Source organism: Poromitra crassiceps (genome assembly GCF_964638095.1).
Source record: "Poromitra crassiceps genome assembly, chromosome: 28".
In the NCBI taxonomy this organism is placed as follows: Eukaryota; Metazoa; Chordata; class Actinopteri; order Beryciformes; family Melamphaidae; genus Poromitra; species Poromitra crassiceps.
This window is the reverse complement of record NC_139651.1, coordinates 9,400,486-9,413,371: the sequence shown is the minus strand read 5'-3', so window position 1 is coordinate 9,413,371 and position 12,886 is coordinate 9,400,486. Positions and strand designations below refer to the sequence as shown.

Genomic DNA, 12,886 nt, shown 5'->3' with positions numbered 1-12,886 from the left:
TTTGCAGGGCCAAATAATTTAGTACATTTTAAGCTTCTAACGGTGGTTCAGGACACTTTGACAGGACATAGTAGCTGGTTATGAACATGCTGTTGCAGGTATCGACCCCGCGACCTTCTTTTTACTGGACGGTAACAGTCATGTCAAGAGAACAATACGAAAATCCCTATAGCCAAGAACAGCGCGTCGCACAGTCTGCCTGTTGAACAAAATAAGTCTGCCCATACCTTTTGGAAATGTTTATCCAAAGTCATCAAAGTCATGGGTGTGCTTCAGAAAAGTTGAGATGTTTAGATTCTGAATTTTTTTTTGATGCATGAGTTCAGAGAGAAGAAAACTCATAGCTGTGCAGTTAGTCACCATGTTGTTTCTCTGCAGTGTTGTGCGGGTTTTGACAGCAGCGCCGTGCCGATGAAAGAGCAGAAGAATGGTGTGGAAGATGTAGCCAATGAGGCCGTGAATCTACTGTGGAACCTCTGGTAAGAGAAGAGCTTATGAATCTACTGTGGAACCTCTGGTAAGAGAAGAGCTCATGAATCTACTGTGGAACCTCTGGTAAGAGAAGAGCTTATGACTACTGTGGAACCTCTGGTAAGAGAAGAGCTTATGAATCTACTGTGGAACCTCTGGTAAGAGAAGAGCATGAATCTACTGTGGAACCTCTGGTAAGAGAAGAGCTTATGACTCTACTGTGGAACCTCTGGTAAGAGAAGAGCTTATGACTCTACTGTGGAACCTCTGGTAAGAGAAGAGCATGAATCTACTGTGGAACCTCTGGTAAGAGAAGAGCATGAATCTACTGTGGAACCTCTGGTAAGAGAAGAGGTTATGACTCTACTGTGGAACCTCTGGTAAGAGAAGAGCTTATGACTCTACTGTGGAACCTCTGGTAAGAGAAGAGCTCATGAATCTACTGTGGAACCTCTGGTAAGAGAAGAGCATGCATCTACTGTGGAACCTCTGGTAAGAGAAGAGCTTATTAATCTACTGTGGAACCTCTGGTAAGAGAAGAGCTTATGAATCTACTGTGGAACCTCTGGTAAGAGAAGAGCTTATGAATCTACTGTGGAACCTCTGGTAAGAGAAGAGCTTATGAATCTACTGTGGAACCTCTGGTAAGAGAAGAGCTCATGAATCTACTGTGGAACCTCTGGTAAGAGAAGAGCATGACTCTACTGTGGAACCTCTGGTAAGAGAAGAGGTTATGACTCTACTGTGGAACCTCTGGTAAGAGAAGAGCTTATGCAACCACCTTTTTCTTCGTCTTTATTTTCCCAGGAATGGTTTGCTGAACATGCATGCTCTTTCCATACAGAGCATGATGCTCTGCAACTCATTCCATACACTTACACAGATTAGCTCCTGGAAGCTGCCCAGGGCTAGCCTGGCTAGCCCTGAAGCTGCACCAGGGCCTGAAGTCAACTTTCTTCTCTCCACCAGCCTCTGAGGCAGGTGTATGAAAAACGTTACCAGCCACTCAGATATTTCACCAGCCAGTTCTGTACCGCATAATAATAACTGGGACAGAAAATCTAGATCCACAGTCAATCTGAGTTATTATTCATTAGTCACATGTTACGAATGCACATTGAAATTGACATAGTCAGAAAGAGGGCTTATTTCTTCAGTCAGCACTATTGAATTCCATCAACAGCCAAAAATTATAAATGTCGCAGGATGAATGGAACAATGAACACATGTTGAATGTCAATGCTATACCTGCAATAAAGTATTAAAAAACAAAAACAGCCATATGTGTTTGCGCCCATCTCCTGTGGTTTGTATACCTCAGGCAAGTGTTGGCACATTTAGAGGACCACAGAGCTGACAGTGCCTCCATGCAGACTATGATTGAGAGTTGAGATTTATGAGAGCCATGTTTTTGTTGTCAGTTGAGTATCATAATTATATTGTCTGCAAGTCTTCCAATGCCACCAACAGCAATGTCTCTTTCCAGAAATCATGACCCCGTTACTCAAGATAACCCACAGACTTTGTTATGAGCAGTTTCATGTAGGAACTATTTTCTTTTGACCGAACTACAGCCGCTAGCTGCTAGCTAGTTCCTACATGAGACTGCAAAAGAAAATAGTTCCTACATGAAACTGCTGACAACAAAGTCTGTGCATTATTTTGAGTAACCGGGTCATGATTTCTGGAAATAGACAATGCTGTTGAGTTTTTCAAATGTATTTTTTTGAGTGCCATCCAGTTCCATTGTATTCAAGAGAAGGCAGATATCTCTGCCGCCGATATCGCCAAAACTCAGGCAACTATCTCAAAACGATATAGATAGATAAATAGCACTACAGGTGAGAGGAAAAATATGTATTTTGGATTTTAGGGTGAGCTGTCCCTTTTAAATATGCAATCATAGTAGTTGCACTATCTTGTGAGAGAAAAATCACACTCATCAATGATGCAGTGAGATAGTTCTTACTCGCATACCTGCATTTGGCAGTTGGCGGGTGTTAATTTCACACTCTGGCCCTATATAACCTCCTACTTCCCTCTTCTACTGAGCAGCTCAGATGGAGCCCTTGGGTGTTGAGTCCCTGACTCAAGTAGTTACCTTACATCAGCTGTAGTCGTGGAAGGAGGGGAGAACATTACTTATTTACTTCCCCAGCCAGTCCAGGGACCTGACCTGGTGGGACACAACCTTCTGGGTCACAAGCTGGCTCCTCCTAACATTTAGGCGACTGGCCACTATCATTGAAATGAGCAGTAACCGTGAATACTACTGACCCAATGTGTGTTCTTCTTTGCTTGCCTTAACATGCAACTCTGCTGCATCATGTTGTCTTGCCAGTGAGAGCAGCAGCCAGGCGCTGTCTGTGTTCAACAAAGCCGGCCTTCTGGATGTGGTTCTACAGTGTCTGGAGAGACACCCACACAACGTGGAGCTGGCCATATCTGCTGGTAGGACTACAGTATATAAATAATTGTATAAAACAGGTGTTGAGTGTTGAAAATTCTTAATTTTTACATGACAGTATTTGCAGACAGACTATATATAGTGCTCACACCTGAGCAATTATCCAATGTTGCTTAGTCAAACTAACTACCACACATTATGCCTCATCTAGGCCTGGGCCCAGTTGCACAAAGCACCTTAGGTTAAGATTTCCCTTAGTCAGAGTTAAGGTGTCCATAAAATAAAAAATCGGCTTCACAAAACACCCTTAAATCTTGTGCTAATGTTTTCCTTAAATTGTTTAACCTTATGGAGAAGATTTAAGGGTGTTTTGTGCAGCGGATTCTATTTTATGGACACTTTAACTCTGACCCTAAGGGAAATCTTAACATAAGGTGCTTTGTGCAACTGGGCCCTGATCTTTAACTAGGTTGTTTTTGAAGTTTGAGAAGTCTCCATTCAAGAGAGCCTTTCAAATGAAACCGGTCAGCATTAGTAGTTGCATTTAAAGTCGAAGTGAACCGGAGGCGAATGCAATTGCGCGACCGTCGGAGACTCGAACAAATCTTGTCTGAGATGACAGGGTTGAGAGGCGGACCACAAGCCGCACAATGCCTGGTGTCGATGATTTGATTTGACAATTCTGGGGACTGGCTTTGGCATTGGCCAATCATGGCGTGTTCCACCCCCAAATCGAGTGGGATTCAGCGTGTTGTCGTGCTACGTGAGTGGGATCCGCGGAGTACCAGGCAGCCACCTGCTTCGTGCGGAGCGAGCGGACAATCCGATGCATGGGTGCTGCCCGCCCGCCTGGGAATCTCCGAGGGGCGACCCCTGACAACCAGGCTCTCAAGCGCGCCTTTATCGCTATTGCTGTAAATACAATATTCCTGGAATGCGCGTTTTAACGAGCCAGTTACATTTCTTTGCATTCTTAGACATTACCGTTTTTGTTTTTTGTTCATGTTTCATACAATTGGCCAAGTTAGTAGTTAGTTTATGAATTCTGCCAGATGACAGGCACTAGGCGCCATTTTCTCTTTCTTTTGGAAGAGAAAAGTATCCTGAAATGAAGATTTGAATGACCGCTGCCATGTCGTGATATGATTGGTTGAAATGGGGTAGAAATTTGATAGTACTAGGTGACGTCAGCAAACTGTAGATTACTGTTATCAATGAAATCTTGAAAAATGAACTTTTGATGTGAAAAAGTGTGGAAAACTAAAGAAGTTAGATTTTTGTGATTTGTTTTGCATACATTATTAAATAGGTGCACTGCATACCCAGGTATTTGAACTAAAAGAAAAGTCATTTTTGGGTTCAGCTCGACTTTAACACATTGAGTGCCAAGGACGTCTGTGGACGTCCTAAAAAAAAGTAACGAGGAGTGCCAAGGACGTCTGTGGACGTCCTAAAATCATAATTCATATTATTCCATAATTCTGCTGTTTAAGGTCGTACCTAGCCAGTGAGCATGAATCCCTTCAAGGGATCACACGGCGCCACCTTAAACATCGTCACAGGAGCTGCTCCACCCACCTCAGATCCTTTACTTTGTACAGGAGACAGCGGAGAAAGCCGTGATCAAAGTGGAAACCGATGCATGCTTTCTGCCAGAGCCGTATATATTGCTCTGTCTACAGCGGAGAGTGGGCTCGGCTGCATCCGCGCTCACAACTGAGCTCTTATGCTTCTATCTATCTCCACACGATTTCCTAGAAAGCCAGCATCCGAAGCCGAACGGCCAAGCCTTTTCGTTCAGTCGCGTTTGCCAGCGCGCATCATTTCCTTGATGGGCGCTGGGATCTGTCCGGGGCAAAAACGGAGTCGAGAAAACAAACTCTGTGCGTGTGGGAGGAGCCCGCAGCTCAGAGGTGGAGGGGGGGGGGGGTGTGTGTGGCACACAGGCTGCACAGAAACCACACCACACGCCACCACATCAGAAAACACCAGCCAGAGTCAGTGAATGTGCTCGAAATTAGAGTGCAAAAGGTATTCATAAAAGGGACTATATCTTGGAAAGTAAAAAAAAACGACAGAAAACCCTTGAAAGTGCACTTTTTTGAGAGGCTGTCATTTCATAATGGAACTGTCTAGAAACAAAATTTCTTCTTTGGAAGAAGCAGGAGTGTTCAATGTTTCATTAAAGTCCAGCCCCGTTAATATAGCCATAATAGAAAAAATTCTATAGCTGTTTTCAACTGAATGGAAGTGAATCTGGCACAGGCTCCAGACAATTTTACTGAAGCGCTGTGGCACTCAATGTGTTAACTATAGCGCACCTTGTATCTCGTTTAGGATGTGGTTTGAAATGTCATGTTTTTTTTGTGTGGTCTGCCCAGCCCACTGTTTGCACACTGTAAGCGAGGATAACGCAGAGCTGCTATGCAGCATGGACGCCGCTGTGCTGGGCGGCCTGGAGAAGGTGCTGAGTTCCTCTCAGCCCGGCATGGCGCACACTCTCCTCAGGACGCTGGCCGCAGGTACAATCTCACTACTAGTAATGTCTTCTTTTTCTCTCGAAATTGCTCAAAACTACAACTTTCCACCATCACACTAGTTGAAAAGACGCTAAAATGACACTAAAAGCCCTCTCTGCACAGTCATTTCCTAGAAATCTATATATAAAAAAAAGTCTGAATATACCCATCCATATACTGTAGGTTTTTATACATTTTCATTTTATGTTTTGGGCATGTAGCTGATAGTCTTCTCCAGAGGACATTATAATGAGTGGAGAATAGGCTCCCAGACAATAGACCCTTTTCACGGGGGCCATTTTGTGTCGAAAAGGCAGAATAAACACAGGTGTGAGCAAAACACTAATGAGGGTTTCCACATTCCATTCATGAAGTTTGAAACCCTCATTATACTTTTGCTTGCCCCTGTGTTAACCCTGCCTTTTTGACACAAAATGGCCCCCGTGAGAAGGTCATATAGATGAAAACAAACTGCAATTTATAAAAATAAATAAATAAATATGTGATTTAGTGTTTGAATATCTCTTCCTGAGCCCTCTGCCTGCTTTATCACACACAGGAGCAGTGTGGAACATGAAGAGCAGCCTGCCCGCCGCCCGGCAGGCTCAGACCCTCAACGCCGTGGTGGCCATCTTGTCCCAGAGCCTGGATGTGGACGCGGGCGTGCTGATCCCCGAGCAGAGACGGGCCGAAGAGGCCCGCCTCGCCAGCTCATCACCGGCCTCTGCCGACGCTGAGGAGGAGCAGGCCGCCAGAGAGCTCGCCGTGGAGGACATGGACGAAGAAGAGGGAGAGGCGGAAGGGGGAGCCAGGCACAAGAGGAACGGAAAGTCTGTGAAGAAGATCGATAACGACATCTCGGACCTCTTGCCTGTAAGTGCTGCCTCCTGGTCTAGATATAGAGAGCCAAAGTGAACGTCACTTCCTGCCTTTCTCTCGGTACCAGCGTCTGAAAAAATGTGAATGGTGGTGAACGGCGAGAGACGATACTTTTTTGATCCCGTTTGAATTGTGCCACAGGGGTACACGTGTAAATTTTGTCAATTCAAAAGATAACTATGCATGTCAAGAAAGTCTAGAGCTGTAGGGCTCTTCTAGAGCTGGAGAGCTCTTCTAGAGCTGTAGGGCTCTTCTAGAACCGGCAGATTGACATTTGACACCGGTCGTCTTGTGAGCGAGGTGCACCACTCTACTGTAAAAGAGCTGGTACTGTAACAATGCTCTCAATTAAGGTGCGTTCACACCGAGATATTTATTTTTCGCTCTGTCGCTCAAGTCAACCCTTTGGAATCGCTCTGTCGCTCTGTTTAAATCGCTCATCAACAGGCACACGAAATGACGGACATGTGGGGGATATAACGTTACGCACGTCATGCTGTTTGTCCACTACGAGCCACCGTCATTGTTTACAAGCTAAGCCTATCAGCGTGCTCCTAATGCGAGCTGCATACCGGTAGTACAGACTTCACTTCATGTCAGCTGTCAGCCTGTCAATGCGGTTTGTTGCCACACAATAAACCAGCGGTTTGTTCCAAGCCAGAGTGACCTTGACTCGCTCTCACACGGCAGCCAATCAGCATTGAACAGCGAGCGACTGATGCCAGCGTATTTTCGCTCGAGTTGGAATATTTCATCTTGAGCGACGAGCGTATTTTCTCCCTATCGCTCTGTCTCTGCCGCTCGGACGCCCAGCGATTATTCTCCCAGGCGAATATATGCTCAATCGCTCGTTTGCATTGACTTTGTATGTAAACTCGACGCCAGCGACCAACTTTAATAGGTCAGTGTGAACGCAGCTTTACACGGCGATAAAAGTTCATCTCGCTGTTTTGGGTCAAACAAGAAAGGCGAGGTGAGAGGAAGTGACGTGTGCGGCAGTCTGTCTTCTGGGGAGGGAGGGAGGGAGCGAGGGAGGAGGGAGGAGGAAGGAAGGGAGGGAGGGAGGGAGGGAGGGAGGGGTGAAGTATTCCGGAGAGACATATTACTAACAGGTGGGAACTGAAGCCTATGAGTCATCTGGGAGTGTGAGCCAGACTTCCACAGCGTAGATGAACTGTGGGATTTGGCGCGGGAGGTTTAGGACGCTCGAGTCGGCAGGGTTCAGCCTGGGACCGGCTTCTGCCTTCCACCATGCTGTCCCTCAGCCCAGACCTGACCTGTCCCTCAGCCCAGACCTGACCTGTCCCTCAGCCCAGACCTGACCTGTCCCTCAGCCCAGACCTGACCTGTCACTCCCCAGACCTGACCTGTCCCTCAGCTCTGTCACTCCCCAGACCTGACCTGTCCCTCAGCCCAGTTACAGCTGGGGGCCCTCAGATCGCAGGTGGCATTCATGGTCGTGTTCCAAAATAGGCTGTAATGTATGGGTAACACAGTGGGGTTGTCTCTAGCCCCTCGCTTCTTCTGAGTCTAGTGACGTTAGCGTACAGCCGTGCGGAGCATTTCTGTATCACAGCACTGTTAAACCCGCCCAACAACGCACACTCGCACACACACTTGTGTTCTCTGCCCGGCCCAGACTCTTCTCCTCCCTCCTGGCTCGTCACTGGTGGGATGATCTAACCCACCTCAGAACTGCAGGCAGGCGCTCCCCATTTTCTGCTGCAGGCTGAAAGCTCATCTCTCCAGACTCCACCTCACCCCCTGACCTCCAGCCCAGCCAGCCTTAAGGGCCCATTCACATCTAGAACAAGAGCTACGAAGATAACCATAAACTATATAGATATGTTGGTGCTCAAGCATTCACACCGCAACTGCCTGCTTCTTATTGTCCAGAGAGGTAACAGTCATTGTTTTGAGTGGACGTTGTTGACTCCATGCCTGCTTCTTATTGTCCAGAGGGGTAAGGAGGAGCTGAGGGAGGTCACGGCCTTGCTGACAGCCCAGCAAACGTCCTTGGAGATCATCGTCAACATCTGCTGCTCTGATGGTGAGTGTTGCGGGCATGGACAGCAGTCACCTACCACATAACCCTAACCCAGGCACTTTACATCAACGTTATTACATGTGACACGCGCATTGGCCACCTAAGGAAAAGGTTTTCTAAGGAAAAAAAAAAATCCTAAGGAAAATTTTGATCAGATTCTAGTACGTGAAATGCGTTCATGTGAGTGCCTTAAAAATCCTTTTGTTATTTGAGTCTGCGTGCCAGTGTTTGTCGTCTTGACCCACTTCCACGATTACCCCCACCAATTGTATATGTGCGCGGCGCGCTTGTTTTCAGACCCTTCTGACGACGAGTGGGAGGAGTCGTCGAGCAGCGACGAAAGCGAGATGGGTCCCGATAGTCTCTGTGATGGAGTCTCCAGCCTGATGTCCCCCCTGTGCTTGTCAGCTGAGGTTCACGAGGCCTTAATCAACCACAGCATCCCAGAGAAGGCGAGTTCCTATCTTGCTTCAGTCACGCCTGACCTGGCTCAAATACTCATTCTCAGTGGGACTATAAGATGGGTGGAGTTTGCCTTCAAGTGCCAGCACATTTAGGGAATAATGGGAAATGTATGTAGCAGTCGTTTTAGTATATTTTGCTGCATTTATCAAGCTACCTGACACAATATCTGGATTGTCCTAATGATGCAGTGAACCCCACCCATCTAGTACTCCAAGCAGTTTAAAGTCAAGTCACGTCGATTTTATCACCTCCCTCTCTCTCTCTCTGTCTCTCTCTCACACACACACTCACTGACTCACTCACCCCCCTCTCTCTCTCTCACTCTCTCACTCTCTCTCTCTCTCTCACACTCACTCACTCACTCTCTCTCTCTCACTACTCACTCACTCACCCCTCTCTCACTCACTCCTCTCTCTCTCTCACTCACTCACCCCTGTCTCTCTCACTCACTTACCCCTCTCTCACTCACACACACACACACACACACACACACACACACACACACACACACACACACTGCACTGTATGAAGGCGGTAGTAATATTTTGTCTCTTAATTCAATAATCAAGGTCCTGAAAAAGTCTCAGTTCCCCGGCGGAGAGGCCATGGACGTGTGCCAGCAGAACCCCTCCTGGAGAGGCCTGATAAAAAAGTAATTGTCTCACTTGTCTTTAGAGAACAGCAGCTCTGGCTGTTAACCTAAACTCAAATGCCTGATAAAAAACTGTGCTCACGGCAGCATTACACTCTGCATTGTCCATGTCTAGTGTGCGTGTCCACTGGTGACGTTTGTTGGCAGTGATTTTTCTATTGAAACAATGGCAATCAAATATACTTGACTGGAATTATCCCGAATTGGTTATGGACGGTGGTTTTTCAAGAGCCTTTTGCCGTACTGTGGAAAGAGCTTGGGCAAGTTACTTTCAAAATGTAATATACTACATATTACTAGTTACTCTCATTTGAAAGTAATACGTTACTTTACAACATTACTGTCTGTGTAGAGTAACTTGTTACTTATGACACTACTTTTGCATTACTTTCGCCAAAATAACAGCAGTAGCAGAATGACATCGCCGCCCCGGAACCATCCCGAAAAATAACTTTAATCGTCTTGAAGTCAGTGTAAACATCCAAAATTCTAAATGTTAACCTTTTCCTTTGTTATTGTCATCTATAGTGGTTATTTGCATAACAACACACAATTTGATTAGGAAATGATTGTATCTTTATTAAATATGTGCTTTGATGGAAGAAAAGTAACTCAATTTGTAACTTGTGTTACTTGACAAAGTAACTGGTATAATATTACTGAAATCCTATTTGTAATAAGTTATATTACTGAGTTAGTGCTAAAAGTAATATATTACATGTAATATGTTACTTTTGTAATGAGTTACCCCCAACACTGGCCGCTGCACTGTAATAGAAGCCGGCTGTCTCTCCTGCAGGATGCAGCGGGTGCAGTACCGCGCGCTGACGTGCCTCCATAACATCCTGTCCACGATGGACGCCGAGTCCCTCGGAGGAGCGGCCGCTCTGCAGGGCGTCGCCCAGCACCTCTCCACACTGGTCTTCTCTGCTGCAGGTCCCACCTTTATGTCAATACATGATAACAGAGCACATGTAGATCTCATTTAGAGCTGCAATGATGAATCGATTAGTCGATCGACAGAAAATTAATCAACAACTATTTTGATAATCGATAAATCGTTTTGAGTAACTTTTTAGGAAAAATTTCAAAATTCTCTCATTCTAGCTTCTTAAAAGTGAATCTTTTCTGGTTTCTTTACTCCTCTATGACAATAAAGTGAATATCTTTGGGTTGTGGGCAAAATAAGACATTTTGAGGAAGTCATCTTGGGCTTTGGGAAACACTGAATGATATTTTTCACCATTTTCTGACATTTTATAGACCAAACAACTACCGTAAATTCCGGACTATAAGCCGCTGCTTTTTCCCGTTTTTTGGGCTTTTTTGGCCCCTGCGGCTTATATAACGGTGCGGCTTATCTATGGATTTTTTCCCCCCAAAAAAAAAATCTCTCTTTTTTAGCACTCTTTCTAACTATAAATCCACTTCTGTTTTAATTTCCTCTCTTGCCCTCTTTTAACAACATAACATAACATAACATAACATAACACAACACAGGTAAGCAGAAAGAAAAAGACGAAAGAAAGAAAGAAAGAAGCAATCACCGCCATGAATGAGGAAATGACTCACCTGCTGGAGGCTGGAGATACACGGCTTGGGCTAAACTTTTACTCCGTGAAACACTATCGATTAAGTCCGACATCGCTCAGAGGTTTGAGCAGCTTGAAAACAAGTTTGAAAACGTGCAGAAGTCCATCCACTCACTCACTAAAGAAAATAATGCAACCGTGAACAGTTTCTAATGCGGAAAAGCGCATCAGCGCACTGGAGGACAAAAACAACACAGTGAGTCCGAAAGTGGATAAAATGCAAAAACATCGAAACGCTGCACACGCAGGTTGATGACTTAATCAGCAGGAGTAAAAGAAATAACATTCGCCTGATCAATGTAAAAGAGGGAGCTGAGATTGGTGACATGGACGCTTTCGTGGCAAAATCCTGTGTTACATCCTGGACCTGAAGGAAGGCGAGAAACCACCAGAGGTGGACAGGGCACACCGGGCGCCTCGGCCACGTCCAGACCCCGGCCTGCCACCGAGGGCCATCTTCATCTGCCTACTCCGCTGGCCCGACCGTCAACTCATCCTCCAGGCTGCGGGGAAGAAGCCCCTCACCTGGGAGGGTACGCGCTTTTTCGTCCGGCAGGACCTCTCCGCGTTGGTGCAACAGAAACGCGCAACATACAAGAGCATCATCGAAAAGGTTAAAGTCAATGGATATCGCTTTGGCGTACTGTACCCAGCGAGACTCGTCATAACCATTGATGGACAGCGGCGGAACAAGAGCTCAAAGTGAAACTGCCGAATATCTTTTGAGTTGGACTGGTCAATAGTACTGTGAGTAACTAAAATAAAAAAATAAAAAACGGAATTCTCTCTTCTTTAGCACTCTTTCTAACTATAAATCCACTTCTGTTTTAATTTCCTCTCTTGCCCTCTTTTCACCACACCGCGGACACTGTGTGCACTGTAAAAAAAACAAAAAATACCATTAAAACACCCGCGGCTTATAGTCCGGTGCGGCTTATATAAGAAAAAAATAGTCACCTTTGAAGGTGCGGCTTATAGACCGGTGCGCCTTATAGTCCGGAATTTACGGTAATCGATTAATCGAGAAAATAATCGACAGATTAATCGATAATGAAAATAATCGTTAGTTGCAGCCCTAATCTCATTTAAAGGTCCTTTGTTTAGTTTGATTATTTACTTGTGGGGGGAAAACTGCACGTATACATAGAAAACTGATAGAAAACACGCAACGGGAAAAAATACAAACTGTGCCGGAGGTAATTTTGTTTTGGAGTTTTCCCACGGCGCCCGCTAGCGGAGATGTGGTCATATAAAGCTGCGTTCACACCGACCTATTAAAGTTTTTCGCTGGCATCGAGTTTACATACAAAGTCAATGCAAACGAGCGATTGAGCGTATATTCGCCTGGGAGAAAAATCGCTGGGCGTCCGAGCGGCAGAGACAGAGCGATAGGGAGAAAATACGCTCGTCGCCCCAGATGAAATATCCCAACTCGAGCGAAAATACGCTGGCATCAGTCGCTCGCTGTTCAACGCTGATTGGCTGCCGTGTGAGAGCGAGTCAAGGATCACACTGGCTTGGAACAAACCGCTGGTTTATTGTGTGGCAACAAACCGCATTGACAGGCTGACGGCTGACATGAAGTAAAGTCTGTCCTACCGGTATGGAGCTCGCATTAGGAGCACGCTGATAGGCTTTAGCTTGTAAACAATGACGGTGGCTCGTAGTGGACAAATATCATGACATTGCGTAACGTTATAGCCCCCACATGTCCGTCAATTCTTGTGCCTGTTGATGAGCGATTTAAACAGAGCGACAGAGCGATTCCAAAGGGTTGAATCAAGCGACAGAGCGAAAAATAAATATCTCGGTGTGAACACAGCTTAAGGAGGCATATTCATGTGAGTCAGCCAC

At 45.8% G+C, this 12,886-nt stretch overlaps 1 protein-coding gene across 1 annotated transcript in view; it reads left to right on the top strand.

Moving 5' to 3' along the window:
• heatr3 (HEAT repeat containing 3) overlaps window positions 1–12,886 on the top strand; it is a 28,202-nt gene that overhangs the window by 9,119 nt on the left and 6,197 nt on the right. Inside the window, exons 4-11 of the mRNA XM_083662361.1 lie at window positions 379–479; window positions 2,813–2,922; window positions 5,260–5,400; window positions 5,957–6,270; window positions 8,236–8,326; window positions 8,621–8,775; window positions 9,358–9,440; window positions 10,240–10,376. Of these exons, the coding sequence (XP_083518487.1) occupies window positions 379–479; window positions 2,813–2,922; window positions 5,260–5,400; window positions 5,957–6,270; window positions 8,236–8,326; window positions 8,621–8,775; window positions 9,358–9,440; window positions 10,240–10,376 (1,132 nt within the window). The remainder of the gene's footprint in view (window positions 1–378; window positions 480–2,812; window positions 2,923–5,259; window positions 5,401–5,956; window positions 6,271–8,235; window positions 8,327–8,620; window positions 8,776–9,357; window positions 9,441–10,239; window positions 10,377–12,886) is intronic.